The following is a 22750-nucleotide window of genomic DNA, read 5'->3' as shown; positions in this document are numbered from 1 at the left end:
CATAAAGCAGTTATGTGATGAGATGCAATATTTAGAGAGCGTCATTATTCTTTGTTTTTTTTTTTTCTAGTTGTGACACTGTATACCCTGTGCCAGTTTTTGAATCTGAAGTCCCAACTGACCTTTGACCTTTGGAAGCATCACTCTCCTGAGTTGTTTGAGAGGCGTGGTAGTCCAGCTCCTCCACTCCGACAGGCTCGCTGCACACACTGTCCGTCATGATGTCTGAGGTGGCCTCATCGCTGACCATCCCGCTGGACCCCAGAGCCCCGTTGCCCTCCTCGCCCGGCAACGGGCTACGGCCCTCCAGGTCGTCTCCACTGGAATTGTGGGATACCACAGAGGTGTTGACGCTGGGCGCCTCCAAGGAGTGCTGGTGGACCACGTAACACTTCTCACACACTCGACTTTTCTTCCTGCAAAAGAGGTGACAAGGCAGTTCCAACTCCGTGAGTACTTATTATCCCTAGTGTGCAGACCTCCAAATTTTTCTGATTAAAAGATAGGGATGATTTGGCTCAAAAGGAGGAAAGAAAGAGCAGTTCCCATTGGAGTTTGTACATTTTGTAGCTCTATTATCAAGAAAAATAAGAAAGTCCTATTGAAACAAGAGCTGGGAATGGTGAACATTCAGATTCTTTCCTCTTGACTCATAATGGTTGGGAAACCCCGAGTGGTACATAATTTGTGATCTCTGTAAAAAAAAAGTATGAAAAATATATTGACTATAAAAGCTAACAATGTGAATAATCTATCTGACATCAGACAGAAACCATCTGATCAACAGCAGAGGGGTGGTACTCACTTCTTGTTCATGCTAATTCCAGCACTAATTGATTTGTGTTAACTACGTAATCCACATCAGCCTGCTGATTATATTTGAATAATCACTAGCTGTTCAAATTCATGAAATTCTTCCGTCGAGATGTTTTCATTGCAACTGATTGACAAATTGCCCTACATCGACGTAAATAAGCACTGAATTGATCAGTGTTTTAGTAGTAGCCATGATAAAAAATCATGGGCGTACATACTCGAGTAGGATTCGAATCTACGACCTGTCCGGTGATCAGGAGGTCGTAGGTTCGATTCCTGCTCGAGTATGTACGCCCATGATTTTTTATCATGGCTACTACTAAAACACTGATCAATTCAGTGCTTATTTACGTCGATGTAGGGCAATTTGTCAATCAGTTGCAATCACTAGCTGCTTCGCTTTTGAGCATTATGGTAGTAATCAGTATTTTCATTTCCAAAATAACTATGTCATAACAATCTTCATCGGTACTGTTGTGGTTCTTTTTGCCACAAATAATGCAATCACTGTTATTACTGACCTTACCTTTATCATCATCGTCACAATCGTCACAACTGATGGCAGCAATTCTACTTCTTCTACTACTCTTCCACAATAACTTTATTATTATACTATCATGATCATTTGTATTCATTTAGTCAGTAGTGGTGGCACGACTAGTACATGTATTGTGGTAGTATTATCAACAAGTAGTAGCAGTGGCAGGGTTAGCACCCTGTTCTTTGCAAGGAGGTGCGTGAGTCATGATTCCCGCACACATGGGTCCTCCATTTAAAGTGTATCTGTACACAGAAATTTAGTTTTCTGACATTGTAGGTTATTGTACTGGTAATATCCCGTGCAACGTTACTCACATACAGAGATATATAGCAATATGTAAAGAGACATAGAGCAATCTCTAAAATGCCAAAAATTACAGGCGCCTTGATCTAAGAGTAGTCTTCTGGTCTTATTGACTGCATCCGATTGCGTAGTTCAATAATTTTCTGTGTGATCAGTGTACTCCGATACTCTCAAAACACACAAACGCATGCAAATGTCCACATATGCAGCTAGGTTGGTGCTATCGCGCAGCACCGGGCCATTGACCAGGCAGCCGTGGCAGCCTCTACTCATGCGGATGCATATGGCTTGATGAGGCCACACCGATAGACAGTGTTCGATATAGCTGTGTGCAGACGGAGGCGAACGAAGGAATCATGCACACACTGATGGTCCACGCACAGCTACTATTTCAGATCTGGCTACTACTGCAGCGTGCACTAGTGCAAGCTAATTTATTAGACCGAGCTGCGTCACAGTCCTTCTTACTTGCTGTGCGAGGTGAGGACGAAAAAGTTGGTGCACTTGGAGCAGAAGATCTTCCCACACAGTCGGCAGTGATGCTTCCTGACAGTCAGACTGAACTCGCATTCACACAGCATGCAGTGGGTCACCTTCAGAGAGAAAGACAACCAATGGCAACTTCTTTGATACAAAATATGCATTTACCCTTTGAAAACGAGTCCCGAGTACACTGTCTACGGGAAATGTGTGTTATAGCAAAATCAGTTCGTCCTCAATGGGTTACGCGTAAAACATAATTTTCTGCAGAGACAGTCGATTTAACTCTGAAATGGAGACATATGCACGTGACATGTGTGAAATCATGCTGTGATGACATAATGTTAGTTGGTATTGAAAATGTGAAATATTACGAAAAAAATGTCGGCCCAAAGAATTGCAATCTTAGATCATTCCCGATCATGGTACGTAGCTATGTGATGCTTTATGATCGATAACATCAATTGCAATATGTCGGGCCATAGCAGTATCCATCGCATGAGTGTGAATCACATTCAAAACTAGTTACCTGCATTAGATACTATGATTCAATACTACTGCTTGGGCAAGTTTTGTTCATCACATACTAGTAACATTCTAACAACGAGCTACCTGGATGGGGAGGGGCTTCAGGAATAAGAGTCGACTACACTTTTATAATTTTACACTTTTTATCTCAAAATACTCCAGAACAACTTTAATTCAGTGGCATAATTACCAATAGCTTAAAAACTGCTAAATTTGTATCTGATCCTTACTAGATTGGTCACAAATTCAAGACCACTAAGTCAGTTTGTCTGTCTCAAATTGGCTGATTTTTTTTTTTTCTCTTCCGATTTTTGGTAAATTTGATACATTCAACCAATTCCATCAAATCTCTCTACATTAAAGGATATTTACTCAAAACATGGTTGCCAATCTCATAAAGATAAGAAGATATTATCTGCAGCAAAAGGATGTGATTGGTTGCAGAAGATTAAATGTCAGAAAGTGCCCAATCTCTGTGGACCAAAATTTTGATCTCACAAACAAATACTGGTAATCTGCTCCCTGCTTCGTGGCCACTGGAGTTTTCTAATACCTGTTTGTCATCCATCCAGCGCTCGGATGCCTTCATCTTGCGATGGTACTCCAATTTCTCCGTCCTCTGCCAGTAAGTGTCTTTCTCTCTGATAGAATAAACAAATCCAAAGTGCCAGGATGTCTTTACACAAGCATATTACACTCACACATATGCACAGAGGTATCTTTTGTTTTATATCAATGTTTATCGCAACTGATTGATAAAATGCCCTTTGTTGATGTAAATGAACACCGATTATTCTGTGTTTCTATTAAGTGACAGCCAAATAAAAATCACTTCCAAGATATCTACCACGGCTATTACTCCAAAACACTGGACCGTCAGAGTGTTCAATTTCATCGGTGAAGGGAAAATTGTCGATCAATTGCAATAAAAACAAATTCGATGCAAGAATCGTTAACTCGGTCATGGTTTGGTGTGAGGCATGAGACAGCTCACCAATTATTCAATATAGTACATATCGCCACTCTTCACAGTACAAAGATGTTGACTTGAGACAGACAGAGTCAGCACTGTCCAAAATGTGATCGAAAGAGAAGAGTTAGGGCACGTTTACACCGAGCATGGTAACGAAAATGGTCCGTTTTTTGGTGTGTTTTTTTTGCTATGGTGCACCAAAAGGAATTATGTCTGATTCTGTTTTTAAAAAAAATTAGGAATTCGGTACAAAAAATCACCCAAAATATTATTCTTATGTCAAAATCAAATGCAAGAAAATCACCAGTTGAAGATTAATTTTGAAAAAATAAATTATCAGCAGAAAAGAGATATTGTAACAGAAACAGACATGGTTCCTTTTGGCACACCATAGCAAAACACCGGTCCACTGCCAATACCCTCCTTGGTGTAAACGGGCCTTTAGGCTTTAATACAATTATCGAAACAACTGTGATCATTATATGAAGATGACACTGCAACGCACTCAAAGACTGACTAAAAACTTGGCATGGCATTACAATCATGCATTTATGAACGTAGCACATTACAGTGTATGTGCAAGAATGCTTGTGTTGTTATTACTCATTGTGTGCATCAATGTAAAAAGGAAATGCATGGAAACCAAAACTACCTGCCCATGAATGCCTCGAACAAGGAGGTCAACATTTATGAGAGTTCATTTGTGTGATGGCACAGACAAAACTCTTTCCTCATTTCAATGCTACAGCTACCTAATTAACCCTGAAGTCAGGTAGATTTGAATGTCTTTGGGTAAGTGTATATTCTACATTGGTCTACATCCTTTATATTATGTACACTAGTCTACACCTCTCATTCTACACTAGTCAACATCTCTTATTCTATAATGGGCTACAAGGTACATCTCCCATTGTACACTGGGTACATCTCTTATTTTACACTGGCTACACCTCTTATTCTACACTGGTCTACATCTCTTATCTAACACTTGGCTACATCTCTTATTCTACACAGAGCCATATCTCTCATTCTACACTCAGTACATCTCTCATTTAACACTTTGCTACATTTCTCATTCTACACAATGCCATAGCTCTTATTCTACACTAATCTACATTTCTCATTCTACACAGGTCTACAACTCTTATTTCACACTGATCTACATCTCCTATTTTACACTGGTCCACATCTCTTATTCTGCACTGATCTACATATATTCTATTTGACACTAGTCTACATCTTGTATATTACACTGGGCTAAATTTCTTTTCCTACACTGATCTTACATCTCCTTGAATATTAAACACTGGTCTACAGCTTTTCTTTTACACTGGTCTACAGCTCTTACTTTACACCTTTGGGGAAACGAGTGTCAAATGTTTCTAGTGTGACAATGAATCGGACATATCCCACAACACCTTAGTCAGACGCCATACGACCAAGAAGAGTAATGCTGTGACACATGACAGGCCTTCAGTTCAAGTTTAGTCTTGCCAAGGCATGCCAATCGAGGCAATCTGAAACTTTCCCTTTCAGTTCCCAACAACTGAATGAAGTAAAAGTGTGCATGTGAAACTTTGAAATTCAACAACAGTCTTTAATATTTTGGGCCCGGCTTCAGCGAAAACCTCGCCCATTCTATTTGTTTCATTCTACTCTCTTCATTACAGCCAATTTAGAATGGAATTACACTTGAAGCTCTGTCTTCTTCTATATAAGCCTATGATATGTGATGCCACGATCTTAAGTTCACCCACTTAAGTCAGCTCATCACTTTATGGAAACCACATTTCACTTGTTTGTTGCTGCGTCTGAATGTTACACATTATACAAGTAGTGAATGGTCACGAGTGCAATGGTACAAAATTTCACCGAATGCAAAATCTAGTCCACACCCACAATCTATTTCTTTTACAAAACACCTCAGACATCAAAGGATGTGGTCTACACCGATTCTTGCATACCAGTATAGTACAGAAATGGCAACCATTTTCCTTGAAAGGCAAATGGTTGTACATTGTATTGGTAGCCGCAAACGAAAGTAATTGGCTGAAGTTGATGACAGTACAGTGAGTGAGTGAGTGTGCGGGCAAAAATACATGTATGTACATTGTGACATCTGAGGCGTGCAATGGTGCAAAAAAATAAAAGTTGATCATGTCAGGACTGGCGCCATAGGCGCCGGAAGTGGGGGGGCAGGGGGGGCGGCCGCCCCCCCAATCCAAAAAGTGGGGGGGCAAAACGCATTTTTGCCCCCCCAAAAAGCCCCCCCCCCAAAAAAAAAGAGAAGATAATAATAAAAATAAATGAATAAACAAAGAAAATAAAATAAATATGTATATATATGAATAAAAGGGGAAAAATATGGCTACAAACGGCAGCTTTTGGACTGTAAAATGTCAAAATTTTCAAGCTCGCTCGCTTTGCTCGCTCGCATCCAGCAGTTGAGCCCGGTGCGCCTTCCCCTTAATTTCTAAAGCGAAAAACATAGCTACGACGGCAGTTGTTGGACTCTAGAATGTCAAAATTTTCAAGCTCGCTCGCTTCGCTCGCTCGCATTGAATCGTTATGCCATTCTCCTAATGTTGCTGACAGTAATTGCCAGCAGTTGTGCCCGATGCCCCTCCCCCTTAATTTCCAAAGCGAAAGGTATAGTTACAAACGGGAGTTTGGGGACTGTAGCATGTCAAAATTTTCAAGCTCGCTCGCTTCGCTCGCTCGCATTGACTCGTTATGCCACTCTCCTAACGTTGCTGCCAGTAATTGCCAGCAGTTGCGCCCGATGCCCCCCCCCCCCCCTCCTTAATTTCCAAAGCGAAAGATATAGCTACAAACGGGAGTTTGGGGACTGTAAAATGTCAAAATTCTCAAGCTCGCTCGCTTTGCTCGCTCGCATTGAATCGTTATGCCATTCTCCTAATGTTGCTGCCAGTAATTGCCAGCAGTTGCGCCCGATGCGCCGCCCCATTAATTTCCAAAGTGAAAGATATAGCTACAAACCCCAGTTTTGGAACTGTAGAATATCAAAATTTTCAAGCTCGCTCGCTTCGCTCGCTCGCATTTTATTGTTATGCCATTCACCTTATGTTGCTGACAGTATATGATTTGTCGATCGTTTCACACCGTCATTCCATAATCCATGTAAGGAAAACTTACAATGTTCCTCAATGACTGCGTTGTTGAATGTATCACATTCCGTAATGTATTGTAGTCCCATTATTGCTCACGCACACACGCACAAGCATACAGACCGTCAAAATTACTTTATGGTTCCCCCCCATGTTTCGACCCACCGTAGGCCACTTTACATATATATATACACTCTAAAAACACAAATATTGAATTAGCATTTAAAAGGGCCGGGGAGTGACAACATTTTGAAAGTGTTGGTTTTCCTGCTAGATTCAACATTTAAAATGTTATTTTAAAAGTTGGATGCAACACTTCAAAAAATGCTGTCACTCCTCGGCCCTTTTAAATGTTGATTCAACATTTGCGTTTTTAGAGTGTATATATATATATATATATATATAATAGATGTGTGTGCGTGTGTGTGTGTGTGGGTGTGTGTGTGTGTGTGTATGTGTATATTGTGTAACATATGCATGGTCTAATCTTGAGCCCCCTCCAATGTTTGCCCCCCCAATCCAAAACTGCTTCCGGCGCGCCTGACTGGCGCTCATCCAGATAAGCGAATTGGCCGGATATGGGAGACACAATGTTAATGTAAATAGCTAGGCAGGAAGCGTACCCCGCAACGGTGGTGTAATCTATGCTAGCCTGCGCAAAATTGTAATCCCGATAGATCATGACTGCTTACTTTTACGATGATAATGTGGTGTGAATTTATGTTAGTTCTGTCTGGAATATTGTAGGTAAATCGTGTGAGTTTTGCAGAAATTTTAATTGAGTTTAAAGTCACTGTTTTTTCTCATTTTTTGGATGAAAAAAAAAAAGTCCTTCACTGCGTGAACGCGTCTGGATAATAGAGATTTCCGGATAAAAGGAGGCCGGATAATCGAGGTCAAACTGTACATGATATTCTTAGGGCTCCATAAGGTACAGTAAGATATCCTCCTTCATTTCATCACTTTGTCATTCACAGGTGACAATTTATTCTGCTTGTAGAGTTTAAACAAGGAAAAGTAGAAATTACGCGGTGCGTAATATATGTCCCCGCCGGAAGTAGCATTTTGTAGCAAAATGTACAATATAGGTAAAAAATCAAGGTCAAAGGTCAAAGAAGTCAAAGGTCAAAATTCTGTGTAGAAGTTTTAAAGCCCTCACCTAGTGCCATCACATAAAGCAAACGGAATCAAAATTGGGTTAGAAATGGCGAAGGAGTAGCATTTTGTAGCCAATGTACAATAAAATTCAAAAATCAAGGTCAAAGGTCAAAGAAGTCAAAGGTCAAAATTCTGTGTAGAAGTTTTGAAGCCCTCACCTAGTGCCATCACATAAAGAAAACGGAATTGAAATCGGGTTAGAAATGGCGAAGGAGTAGCATTTTGTAGCCAATGTACGATATAGGTAAAAAATCAAGGTCAAAGGTCAAAGAAGTCAAAGGTCAAAATTCTGTGTAGAAGTTTTGAAGCCCTCACCTAGTGCCATCACATAAAGCAAACAGAATCAAAATTGGGTTAGAAATGGCGAAGGAGTAGCATTTTGAAGCAAAATGTACAATATAGGTCAAAGGTCAAGGTCAAAGGTCACAACTGAAATTCTGTGTAGAAGTTTCAAAGCTCCCATTCTATGGACCTGTTTCTGTCTGAAATTTGGCATCTTCTTTTGAATTCCTCTTTGATTTTGTGCAAATTAAATTTGCATGAACTTTAATGAATGATTGACCAGTTCTTTCCAATCTTTCTTCAATATTAATATTTATTAATGGCATGATAATTTCTGCAGCAAATTTTCTCCAGGCCTTTACCTGTTACTGTAAAAGTGGAAATTTTCGCGGTGTTGAAATTTTTGCGCATTTCACGCTACCCGAAACTAGGGCGAACATAAAAGCCCGCGAATATTTTTGCTTGCCTTATGTTCCAGTAGTTAATGTCTTGATTCCGCGGAATTAAAAACACGCGAAACTCTTCTTACCCCGCCGAGTGCGAAATATTAGTCACGCGAAAATATCCACTTTTACATTAACCCTTTACTTGCCCACGCAGACAGACAGAAATAGCTAGTTTTGTGTGGGTGTGTGTGTATTCTTTATTGGCACTGGTCAAGTCCTCTGGTCTTGGCCATAATGTATGAAAGACGAAGCTACTCAAGTGTAACCACTGGACGGCCACACAAGACCGATATGATTCAAAACGGATCAGGGGGAATAACATAGTGCCTATTCATCGCAGGATTAGTCTCTATGTCGACCTCTGTGCTAAAAGTACAATCCAGTCAATAAGGTGTCAGCTACTGTAAACTAAAGCTATTATTTTCGTGAGGGTTTAATTTTTGCAAACTTCATGAATCACTCTCGCGAAAATGTCTGTGATGTCCTCATTTGCAAAAAATAATTGTACGCAAAGATAGCAGCTTTTACAGGTGCCACACAACATTCAATTCTCTGAGCACTTCAAAGCTGTCATTTTGTCACACTCGAACGGGACATTGCTGCCTTCACAGAAATTTTGTTTGTTCACAACGAAAAGTCAGAATTTCCACCGTGCTCTTGATACAAACATTCTGCCTTAATGACTTTTGTTAGAGATGTACAAGCTCCTATGCTTCTACACACTTTCCAAGAAATTTCCTTGTACACCTCCACAGGAATATCACACTATGTTATATGACATAACAATTGTATGTAACATCATTCAATGTTTTGATTCCATGGAGTTGAAAATGTGAAATTCATCTCACTCGGCCGAGCGTGAAATATTAACGGTACTCCTGCAAAAATGTCCATTTCCACGGCACCCCTAGCAACCTCATTTTAACAGGGTTTCCCTGTACTATGGTAACAGTACTCGATGTAACTAACTATGATTTAAAATCTCTATATGAAATGGGCACCTGGCACAGAGCCACACTCACTTGATGACCTTGATGAGCTGTTTCTTCAACTGCTCGTTGTCGTCCAGTGCTTGGGCCAGTTCCTCCTCCAAGGACGCCACCTTGCTACCATTCTCAGTGCGCAGGACAGTCACCTCCACCTGAATGCCATAATGGGGACGCGGAAAGGCAGTGTGAATGAGTGAGGCCAGTTGAGAAACACGCATCACTCGATCCTCTAGAATACGACTCTCCACAGGGTGTCAGAGAATCAGCCCCAATTCACAAAGGTAGTTTAAACTTAGTGCATGGATTATGCAGATTTTGTCTGCGTAAATGTGCATCAGATAATCACACATCGCATAATAATATTTCACTGGCACGCACATGTGAAAAGCATGCCCATTTTGCGTTTGCTTTAGCTCATGTATGAAATCCACACAATAGATTTGATAATATAAACTACCCCTCTGAATTTGGGCCACAGAGTTATAATGGCCAATGATAGATCCCAAATGGATGTTATGTTAGATGATTTTCACTACATGTATTTAATAGGTAAGTGAAATTTTACATTAACATTTGTTTGGTTTTGCTTATTAACTGTGCAGTCATTTTATCCCCCTTTATATGTTCAAACAGTTACAGTAATTGCATTGCACCATTATTGCAATCAGAATGCTCAGAAACCAGGCCAAAATATATCAACAGTGGGCATTAAATCACTGCTAATGTAACTGCAATTTATCGGTTGAGAAAGATAAGGGCCTTAAAGTGCCACTAATGACATGGGGTTAGTTTCACATAATGCCCTTTTCTTTCTCAACCAACAAATTGTTGTGGAAGCAATGTTGAAAAGTGTTTTTGAAGAATGGGCTCTTAATATGCCACTCCATGCTTCTCTAAGGAAATTCTTATTAGAATTTTGTCACCTGTATGAGTTGGATGGGTCAGAAACTCACCTGCAAGTCTGTCCTTGCTCTTTTCTCATCTTCAAGACATCTGGACAACTTCAAAAATTAAAGAAAAGTAAGAGAAACATACATAAAATTGATACATGAGAGAATATTCATTTTTAATGATAATAACATTCACCACATTAAAAAATAGCACTAGCCAAACCAAAAAATCAAAACAAAACAAATCAAAATAAATAAGAGTCAAAAGGAAACAAAATGAAAATAAACAACTTGAAAATATGCTTGCAGTGCTTCCTCAATCTTTGTTTTTTTCGTTGTTTTTTTTTTTTTTGTATTTCTTTTTGGGGGTCCTTCATAGCTTTTTTTTTTCTTTTGTTTCATTGGGTTCTTCTTTTTTTTTTTGGGGGGGGGGGGAGGAAAGGATGTCTGCACACTGTCTGTGTGCATTTAAAGTAATACACACAGAGTGGCCAACATATGGACCTAACAATCATGAAGATTGCTATGGGAAACCAGAGCACACTGTGGGTCTAGCATAGGCTATTTACAGGGGTCAAAGGTCAAAACACTTCAGTTGTTGCACGTCCAACATCTCAATGCAGCCTCTGATTTCTCAAGTTTCTGATTCAAATTTGAGTAATTAATATATTCTGAATTGATAACTGTGCATCGATTGGAGTTAAAACCAAAACATCCAACATATAAGATCATGGGTGCACCAATTTGTAATAAGGACAAGTACCTCCATCATCTGACTTTATCAAAATAAACAGGGAGGGCGCCAGTTTAGTTTAGGAGGCTAGGGAGATGTATGTATTTTGGGGGAGTTTCTTGGCTAATGCCCCATTTGGTAACTATGCACATTACAGCAGCATGGGGTCAGTGTTGACATGTATAATGTATGCTAATGAACAATGCATAATTCGTACCTGGTATATACACCATATCACAGACCCTTGCTATCAATGTTTGCTGAACAACCAATGCAAGTTCACTTTCTGGTCACCACAGCTGTAAGTGCTACTATGTGGAATCTACTGATGAAATTAAGCAAGTCAAAGTCCATCCACACCTACATGTAGAGTATATTATATACACTCCTCCAGACATTATGTTGAAACTGTCAGTAATGCAACAACAGCATTCATATTAGTAGCCATTTCCACATTAATCTTGAATGTGTGGAAAAATCCCTCATCTCCCCTTCCCACCACCACTGTCACACACACACACACACACACACACATACACACACAAAAGACCAACAAAAACTTTGATATAGAACGATAAACTACTTGGACTGGGAGGCTATGTATGCATTTTCATTGTCCAATGGTAGAGTCAAGTTGTACAATCATAACTGGCTGTCAGATTTAATGTGAATGGAGTATAGGGTAAATACTGCAGGAAATAATATTTACTAGTATGCTATCTTTTTGTGTTTTTCTTTGAATTTAGTGTCTTAGGGAAAAGGGGAAATAAATCTTGGGATCTACTGTCGTAGGGTCCCTGGGGCACAGTCCTACAACTTGTGCCCACATAAGTAAATTGTTCAAGGCATAATCATGTAAAGTGAATGGAGTTCAGGATATCTACATCCTGTCACATTAAATGTAGTTGTTGGGTATGAGACATTAAAAAAAAAACAGGAAAAAATACAAGATCATCTGCCAGTAATCCAGTCAGAATAGAGCCAAAACAGATAGCCTTGTATTTAATACAGCTGCATATTACTGACTGCCAATTCATCACAATTAGTGGTATGGGCCAAAGGTCAGCCACGAGAGTAGTTTCATGTCCAGGAGGCAGGTACTGAAGTAGCCAAGAACCCCGGGGAAAACTAACACCAATGTCACAGCCAACACTAAACATGCCCAGCTCATTTATGCAACCAAACACTACCTGAAGGTGGCTATTAACATCCGAGAGTCATTTATCGGCCTGGCATGGCAAAAGCGTGCCTTTACTGGATGTACTTGAAATCTGCGTGCATATGTGTAGCAGTGCATGTGATGGTGTGCTTCAGCAAAGGAGTGATGCTCTCAAACATACTATGCTTTTCTATGAGTCTGTCAAAGATAAGAGATGTTACCCAAAGGTATTCATTAACTTAAAAAAAAAAAAAAACAAAAACAAAACAAAAAAACAAACAAACAAACAATTGTGCATGTCTATACAGCGATTATTATATATGGACGCTCCAAAATCTTTTCGTATTTTTGCACAGTTGTGATATTTCTTCATATCCTACAAATTTGTGATTTTTTTTTTTTTTTTTGGGGGGGGGGGGCAGCATCACTCTCACTACACTTCCTTCCCTATTTCAATTGGAATTAGGTCAAATACCCTGCTCAGCATAAATTCTCAAAGTTTGGGAAAGAACTGGCATTAATATTACAAATGTTTGCTTGCATTCCAGAAAACACAGCAAGTCATGTGTACAAAGGCATTACTTAGTCACCAAAAAAAAAAAAAAAAAAAAATCATGATCACAAAACGAACATGACAATCTCATTCTGAAAAGGAACATTTTTTATGGCCATGTCATAACTGGGTTGCAATTTATGTGTTTCGACTACCAACAAACCATGGTGGTATATAATTCTGACATGTTGTTTTCCCATCATGCACATAAACTGCCTTACTCCATTTCTTTGGTTTGATGCCATATCCTTTTATCACACCATTCCTCATTCATGCTAGCATTTCATTAAAAAAAAAGGTAGAATGCAAAACCTCCTCTTTCACTGAGCCTCATTTGGGCAACATACCATTATTCATTTCAGTTGCAAAATTATCAAGACCCTCCAAATTTCTTTTAAAGTTTATAATACATCCTTTTTAGCTGGTGATTTAATGCTCTGTTGCAAATTTGGCAACATTTGAATTTTTCTTTTGCTGATTTGTGCAAAATTGATGAATATTACTAGTTCCTTAATCTCCAAGACAAGATGTGCAGTAAAATTATGAGTTGCCAGTTTGCAGTAGAATTACTAGTTGCCAATTTGCAGTAAAATTATGACTTGCCAATTTGATGATGATAAGAGGCTAATTTCTGCAGCAAAATGACTCTTGGACTTGATATACAGTGTAGGTTAATAGCAACTGATTGACAGATTGTTCATTGACATATAAAAGCACCAATCATATCGTGTTTAGAGCAAAAGCCACGATAAAAAATCATTGGCAGTCATACAATGTACTTGAGTTGGATTCAAACCAACAGTCTCCTGATTGTGAGACAGGAAACAACTTGATACAAAAATCATTCATTTGAATTGATAGTTCAATTTCCCAGACAGCAATCTATTTATGAAATATGCGAACATGAAATACATGATTTATAGTATATGACAGCACAGCTGTCCGGTTCAATTTGCATGATATCACCATTTTCTTGTGTGCCCTTGAAGTCAGGGTGTATGAGGTCATAAACTGTACCACGTTGCGACTGATAAAGCACAAAATGTTGTTTGGTATAAATTTGGCTATCATTGCTTCCATGTGTGGGCTTGCCAATTATACTTGAAGTCCATTATGATGGGAATTCCCTGCTCTATCTATGGTGGATATTCACTAGACATTGCTGTCCTGCTAAATCCAACATTTCTGCACATGCTACAGTCTTGCAAAATTCATGACACATCTGTAATGTTTGTTTGCATCGTGTGAAGAGACATGCAAGACGCAGCTTTTCATGCACTGGGTTTCAAGATGTCATGCCCGAGACATATCACGTATTCATGAAAGTTGGATTCTATAGAAATTATTACAGATATTAAATGGTAATTCTGTCCTCAAATGTTCGATGTATATGCATCAGACATTCAAACTGTTATCAAACTGCCACATTGCACTCTTTCACTACAGTGAGTGAGTCTCTTTCACTACAGTGAGTCTCTTTCACTACAGTGAGTGAGTCTCTTTCACTACAGTGAGTGAGTAAAAGAGTATCCAGGGCTGCACACTGGCGCCGGTCCGACGGTCAAAGACCGGTAAAAGTCACTGTCGGACCGGTAACTTTTCAGGAAATCCACAAGTTACCGGTCCGACATGACCAGTAAAAAAAAAACATTAATAGTCAGTAGAAAGAAAAAGAGCAGCCCCAATCAGGGAGAAACAGAATGCAAGATATCGCACTGTTCAACAAGTTTTACGCAAGTTTTCGTTTATGTCTACCGGTGCAATTTGTACAGTAAACGGGATTAGTTTTGAGCACTAGCAGTCGACCAGTTATCGGAGTCGCGCTAGCTTGCGCATTTGGCGCTGCTCACGCACTGCATGCAATGCAATACATGCAAAGCATGTACAGTGTAACTGCTTTTCGATTGCTTGCGATCGGCGGTCATGCCAGACAAGAAGCATTGATAGAAGCGCACGCATTTCTGGGTCATTTTACTCATGATTTTTAACGCAAGATCGATCCGATCCCGGCTTCGCTGCAGCGTGGCAGTTATGTTAGAACTAATATACTAGTGTCGATTTTTAGAAAAAGTAAAAACACATTCGATATTCAGCGATACAGTAAATGGATCTGATTGCGTTTATTTTCATTTTACACAGTCATTTCACAAATGAATATTTTCATTCGCTCAGAATGGTCTCATAATGAAGATAGGTGCAAAAAAGGATCACGAAATCGGCCCTTCCGTGAACTTTTTAAGAACGCATGCACAAAATGTGAAGAGATAATACTAGGGAGAAAAAAAAATCATGAAATCATGGCAGTCCCGCTTACATATTTGAGGTAGAAATCGTCCCAAAAAGGATCATGAATTCGACCGGCCGCGTCGTATCTTTCAAATGCTTATGATGTACGAAATGTGAAGAGATTATAGAGGAGAAAAAAAAATAAAGGAAACAGTTTGGTGAGTGCATCATAAAAGATTACAGCCGAATAACAATTCATGAAATCAACGCAATCCCGTTGAAATTTGAGGAAATAATAGGCGCAAAAAGGATCTTGAATTCAGTCCTGCATGCCGTGTTGTTCATCAAAAACGCATACACAAATGCGACGAGATTGTCGGGAGAAAAATAAAAAACACATTTTCACCCTTCTGGTGCGTGCATTACAAAAGATTACATCCGAAGTAATTCATGAAATTGCCACAATCCCGCTGATATTTGCAGGTAGAAATAGGCGCAAAAAGGATCGTGAATTCGGACGTGTCGTATACCTTTTAAGAACGCATGTACGAAATGGGAAAAGATTAGCGGGAGAAAAATAAACGACACATTTTCACCCCTTTTGGCGATTGCATCATATAGATTACAGCCGAATAGTAATTCATGAAAATTTGGCAATCCCGTTGGAATTTGAGTAAACAATAATAGGCGCAAAAAGAATATCGAATTCGGCCCTGCATGCAATGTATAATTTTGAAAACGCATGCACAAATGCGAAGAAATTATCAGGAGAAAAATAAAGAACGTATTTTCAACCCTTCTGGTGAATGTATTACAAAAGATAACAGCCGAAATAATTAATGACATATCGCAATCCCGCTGATATTTGATGTAGAAATAAGCGCTAAAAGGATCGTGAATTCGGCCGTGACGTATAGGCATGTACGCAATGCAAAGTGATTATTGGGTGAAAAATACAGGACACATTTTCAACCCCTTTTGGCCCGTGCATCATAAAGATTAGAGCCGAATAATAATTCATAAAATCATCGCGATCCCGTTGAAGTTTGAGGAAACGATAGGCGCAAAAGAATCATGATTTTTGGCCGTGTTGTGTATATCTTTTAAGAACGCATTTACGAAATGCGAAGAGTTTATCGGGGAAAAATAAAGGACACATTTTCAACCCATTTTGGCGCGTGTATCATAAAGATTACAGCCGAATAATAAGTCATGAAATCATCGCAATCCCGTCGAAGTTTGAGGAAACAATAGGCGCAAAAAGAATCATGCTTTTTGGCCGTGTCGTATATCTTTTAAGAACGTATTTACGAAATGCGAAGAGTTTATCCGGGAAAAATAAAGGACACATTTTCAACCCATTTTGGCGCATTATCATAAAAGATTACAGCCGAAGTTATTCATTTAATCATCGCAATCTCGCTGATATTTGAGGTAGAAATAGGCGCAAAAAAGATCGTGAATTCCGCCGTGTCGTATACCTTTCAAGAACGCATGTACGGAATGCGAAGAGATTATGGGGAGAAAAATAAAGATCGCATTTTCAACCATTCTAGCCGGTGCGTGCATCAAAAAAAGTTACATCCGAAGTAATTCATGAAATCGCCACAATTCCGCTGATATTTGAGGTAGAAATAGGCGCAAAAAGTATCATGAATTCGGCTGTGTGGAACATCTTTAAGAACGCACTTACGAAATTCGAAGAGTTTATCGGGAAAAAGTAAAGGACACATTTTCAACCCATTTTGGCGCGTGCATCATAAAAGATTACAGCCGAAGTAATTTATGAAATCGTCACAATCCCGCTGGTTATTTGAGGTAGAAATAGGCGCAAAAAGTATCATGAATTCGGCCATGTGGTGCATCAAAGAACGCACTTACGAAATTCGAAGAGTTTATCGGGAAAAAATAAAGGACACATTTCCAACCTCTTTTGGTGCTTGCAACAGAAAATATTACAGCCGAAGTAATTTATGAAATCGTCACAATCCCGCTAATATTTGAGGTGGAAATAGGCGCAAAAAGTATCATGAATTCGGCCATGTGGTGCATCTTTTTAAGAACGCACTTACGAAATTCGAAGAGTTTATCGGGAAAAAATAAAGGACACATCTTCAACCCATTTTGGCCCGTTATCATAAAAGATTACAGCCGAAGTAATTTATGAAATCGTCACAATCCCGCTGATTATATGAGGTAGAAATAGGCGCAAAAAGTATCATGAATTCGGCCATGTGGTGCATCTTTTTAAGAACGCACGAACGAAATTCGAAGAGTTTATCGGGAAAATATAAAGGACACATTTTCAACCTCTTTTGGCGCTTGCATCGGAAAATATTACCGCCGAAGTAATTTATGAAATCGTCACAATCCCGCTAATATTTGAGGTGGAAATAGGAGCAAAAAGTATCACGAATTCGGCCATGTGGTGCATCTTTTTAAGAACGCACTTACGAAATTCGAAGAGTTTATCGGGAAAAAATGAAGGACACATTTTCAACCCATTTTGGCGCGTGCATCATAAAAGATTACAGCCGAAGTAATTTATGAAATCGTCACAATCCCGCTGATTATTTGAGGTAGAAATAGGCGCAAAAAGTATCATGAATTCGGCCATGTGGTGCATCTTTTTAAGAACGCACTTACGAAATTCGAAGAGTTTATCGGGAAAAAAGAAAGGACACATTTTCAACCTCTTTTGGCGCTTGCATCAGAAAATATTACAGCCGAAGTAATTTATGAAATCGTCACAATCCCGCTAATATTTGAGGTGGAAATAGGAGCAAAAAGTATCATGAATTCGGCCCTGCATGTCGTGTGCCTTTCAAGAACGCATGCACAAATGCGAATAGATTATCGGGAGAAAAATAAAGAACTCCTTGGAGCGCGTACATCAGAAAATTTCACAGCTAAAATAATTCATTAAATCGTCGCAATCCAACTGACCACCAAGAGCAGGTTACGCAGCAAGTTCGTGCGCCGATGTTTAGAAAAAGTCACAAACGCATTTGATACAATCTAATTTTGTTCATTATCATTTTACACTGTAATTCACAAACAAACATTCTAGTTTTTCCTATTTTTTTATTTCTTGTGCAATAGATAATGCAAGTTTAAAAAAAATATTAATCTGTAAAATGTACATGGGTGGGGGGGGGGGGGTACGTCCATAAAAAAAACAAGAAAATAAGTTTATTTTTTAGGTTGTCGTTGTTGACCGGTAAATTTTCTGTTCAGACCGGTAAAAAATGTTAAAACGGGGCATTTACCGGTCCGACAGAGGCAGGTTGGACCGGCAGAAAAAATGGGTTAGTGTGCAGCCCTGGAGTATCAAACAAAAATTGAATGTGAACAAAAAGAAAAAAATATGGAAGTCTTCTTTAAATCTCTTCAGAATAGCTGATCTAGAAAAATTTGATCCAGCAAATCAAAATGAAAAAACGACTGTAAGCAAGTTGATCAAGAATCATAGATATCAACATTACCAAATCACTGAACTTCATACTATATGCAGTACCTATGTGCAATTAGTTTTTTTTTTTTTGATAATATGCGGTCACAACCTTTTTTTGCATACTGCATAAACAGGATTTTGTGGGTCTTTTAACAGAAAAATGATGCATATTAGATACACGCCACACTGATATCTATTTTTTTCATATATTGCGCCATTTCTAAATTGCATTTGGCTGAAATAAAAGTCTTGTAGCTATAGCAAGCGAAGTGTGGACAACCCCCATCCCACCTTCACCACCCCCCCCCCAAAAAAAAAAAATGGTATGGTCCCTTGTTTAATATGTGATGTCAGTGATATAATAATGTGGTTAAGTGACTGGAAAATCTCTCATAACCAAGGGAAGATGTGGCAATTTAATCATGGATAAAGGTCTGGAAATAAAAAAAAAAAAAAGTATAGCATTGCTGCATCTCTCACAAATGTGCCTATCATTGGGCAGTAAAATGTTTTTCTGCATGTACATACATATGTGACCCTGCACCACAAAACCAACAAAAAGTCGCCAGACATGGATTTTTAGTTAGGGACAGATTCTGAAAGAGCAGACTCTAAGCTTTAAAATGATGTATAACTCAATTCAAATGGATTCTCCTAACCTATATAGATATGGGAAAGAAAGCGCACACTCTGGAAAGTTTGAACTGAGAAAAGAGGCTAATAAGATGTACAGGGTCTATTCAAGTGCCTAATCTTTACTAAGCTGTGCTACCTGTGCCGTGAATGGGACCAAAAAAATTGATGTAAACCATTGTAGTGACAACAATGAAGGGATTATCAGATTAAGCTGAAATTAAGCATGTTTGATTAACACATTGGCCCGAATTCACGAAGGTGGTACAAATGAAACCATGGTTTAAACCATGGACAAAAACCATGGAGCGCCGAGTGTCGCATGGAATATTTCATTACGAAATTGGTCATTTCGTCGATGAAATGATTATTTAGTAGCAAAACGACAACATTTTGTAACTAAATGAACATTTTGTCCACGAAATGATAATTTCGTAAACGAAACGGTCATTTTGTCGACGAAATGACCAATTTCGTAACGAAATATTCCGTGCGACACTTGGCGCTCCATGGTTTTGTCCATGGTTTAAACCATGGTTTCATTTGTACCACCTTCGTAAATTCGGGCCATTCTGTTTATAATAAATGTCAACTTTCAAAGCAGTAGCTTTATCCTTTTACAAGTTATTAGACTTGAAAGTAAAGAGTGTGCAAAGGATTTTAAGAAATGAAAAGGGGCCTCTAAGACATACGGATCATTCTACTCTCCCCCCAAAAAGGGGTGTAGAAAAACTGCTGAAAACACACTTTCCCATTCATGTTATGATTCCAAACTAAAGAATAGTGAAGAAGAAGGATAGCTCTTTCAGAAAATATGAAACACTCAAGATTGACTTGGTTGACCCATTTGACTTTTTTGTGTCCTCACGTAAAATCAAGGGGTGTGACTTTTTGTTCGTTTTGTGATGCACGGTCACATATTGTCTTAGACTGCCAATTTTTGACAAAGCTCTTTTTTGTATTTCTTCTTATCATTTTTTTCTTTTTTTGGTGATTTAAGTTCAAAATGGCAATGTGGACAATGATACATCAGGCTAAAATTGACAAGCGGTGTCACAACTGGAGGTGTTTTCCTTCACAGCATCTGTGAATTATTTGGCATCAAGAACCAAATAATTCAGCTCATACTTACAAGACCTCTAAAATGTGTGAATGATATGATAAATTTCTGTTAAAAAAAAAAAATGTTAATAATGCAATTCATTAAAAACATGGGCACGGTCAATTTCATTCAGCACTGCAAGCAATCCAGGTTAGAATACCCAAGGAAACGCTGCATAAATCAGAAAGAGGTTAGTGGCACGGCTGTCTAAATGCTGCGTGCTAAAGAAAAGGATCTACACATATATACTGTACATATATACATGACAACACATTGTGGAAAGGTGCATGCATGCAGTGAAGGAGATGCTAAACAAAGCTATGCACAAGCGACTCAACTCGCCCTTTACCTCTTCCACACTCTCTTGGTGTATGCCGATCTGCCGTTCTTGTCGCGTTATTTCATTTTCCTGCTCGGTGAGCTGATAGGTTTGGGGGGAAAAAGCATTTACTGGTACTGTTTATCTTGTTTATTAGAGCATTTTTAGAGACTAGAGGCCTACACGTATACGAGGCAAGAATCGCTTTGTATTGTTTCAGGTCACCCTTAGGGTCGGAGTAATGAAGAAAACTTACCAATATGCACTGAAACGGTTTCAGCGCTGTCAAAATATCTAGAAAACAGGAAACAAACTGACTTTTTTTCTGCAAATATTCTGCCTTTGCAATCACACACTGCAAAAGACATGACTAAAGAAAAAATCAAATACAGTCATTCATTACTGAGAAATAAATATATACTGTGAAGTGAAAAAGCATGCAAATGTATTTGCTGGTCACGTGTTCCACTAATAAATGTCTTTATTCCGCAGAACTAAAAACATGCAAAATTCATCTTTCGCAGCTGAAAGCAAAAAAAAAAATTACTCACGCCAAAATATCCACTTTTACAGTATTTGGGAAAATTGTATAAGGTGTTGGCATGGGTGGGAATGGCGCTGTCTTCACCAGCTGACAGGCAAGATCATCTATCATATTAACGTCTTATGTCACTCAGTGAGTGAGAAACGGGAATATTGGGAAATTGAAGTCTACGCACATGGGGAAGACAGAATCAACAAACAGATAGTATACCTGGTAGGTTCACTGTGAGAACTGCATCTTTCATTAAGCAAGTGTTGGGATTAAAGGATGTCAAACGAAAACTAGTGAAGGGAAACAATTTTTTTTTTTTTTTTTTTTTGGGGGGGGGGGGGCAACCAAAACAGGCAGAATTGCACAGAGTCCATACAGAGCTAGTGTCCTTCTTGCACTAATGCGAAACACACAGCAGCTGAAGTTTTGCTAAAAGCGGATCATACTGAGACACTCATATTGTTTTACACAGACGTGAAAGTACACAATTTGTATCTACTCACAGAGGCAGGCCACCACTATAACATACTGACCAAGTTTATTGTGCCTTTCTTATCAAAAGGAAAGAATGAGATTAAAAACCCTTTTGCTTGGTCAGATAACTTTCAAACTCACAGGACTTGGACTTGCAAGATTACTAGGTGCAAAGTTGTGGCTTTGGCAGAGTAAGCATTAAAAATGGTCATTATGATACTGATAGTGGTAGATACAGTTTCCTGTGAAAATCGTAAATTGTTGTAACATCACAAGATATGAGAATTGTGGTTAGAGAGTATATCAGGTTGGACAGTAAAACAAAAGTATATAGTGTCAGCAGAAGAGAGGAAGTTTACGACCTTCTTTTTCCAAATTGATAGCGTAGTATTCATGTATCTTTAATTTCTTTTGTTTTCATTTTTCTTCTGAAGGGGAGGATTTATGTTTGAGGGGAAATTCAGTTGCTGCAAACGTAAATTCATCTCTACCCTGTTGTCTAAGGGCGTGTGTGTGTATGGACACATGTCTGTATGTTGTGGTGGGTTTGGCTGAAGTGCTAAATGTTTACACAGACATTTGTTGACTCTTTAAACATGACAAACTGCTGATTATAAAGCTACAAAACAAAACATCAAAGCCTATTATCAGCTCATTAAGCACTTAAAAGTTAATAAAAAAAAAGAAGAAAATCTGCAGTGAGTCAGCAAATTGTATTATCATTTCTTTACCTTCTTCTGGAAGCTGACTTTGTCCTGGTTGGCTTTCTGCTTCAGCGTCATCAGCTCAACCCTGAGCTCGCTGATCGTCTGTTCGTGCTCACTCTTGGCAGCTTTTAGCAGTCTCACTTCACCCTCCTGCTCTTGATAACTCTGGAAAATGAGAGAATATAAGCCAGGGTACGGGACAGTCATCTCTGGTGTACACTAAGCCTTAGCACACAGAATAATAATTATAATATATGTTACTTATATTGCACCAAATCCACTCTGTAAAGCCCTCAAGGCACATAATACTATTACTATCCC

General features: G+C 38.9%; 1 protein-coding gene across 1 annotated transcript in view; it reads right to left on the bottom strand.

Annotated features, from left to right (window-relative positions):
• Positions 1–22750, bottom strand: part of LOC140237851 (uncharacterized) — a 46473-nt gene that overhangs the window by 8947 nt on the left and 14776 nt on the right. Inside the window, 7 exon segments of the mRNA XM_072317783.1 lie at positions 94–416; positions 2129–2253; positions 3222–3309; positions 9678–9796; positions 10598–10645; positions 20744–20815; positions 22454–22594. Of these exon segments, the coding sequence (XP_072173884.1) occupies positions 94–416; positions 2129–2253; positions 3222–3309; positions 9678–9796; positions 10598–10645; positions 20744–20815; positions 22454–22594 (916 nt within the window).

Source organism: Diadema setosum, chromosome 14 (assembly GCF_964275005.1).
Source record: "Diadema setosum chromosome 14, eeDiaSeto1, whole genome shotgun sequence".
NCBI classification, from domain to species: domain Eukaryota; kingdom Metazoa; phylum Echinodermata; class Echinoidea; order Diadematoida; family Diadematidae; genus Diadema; species Diadema setosum.
Note: the sequence above shows the minus strand (reverse complement) of the source record. Positions and strands in the feature narration are given on the sequence as shown.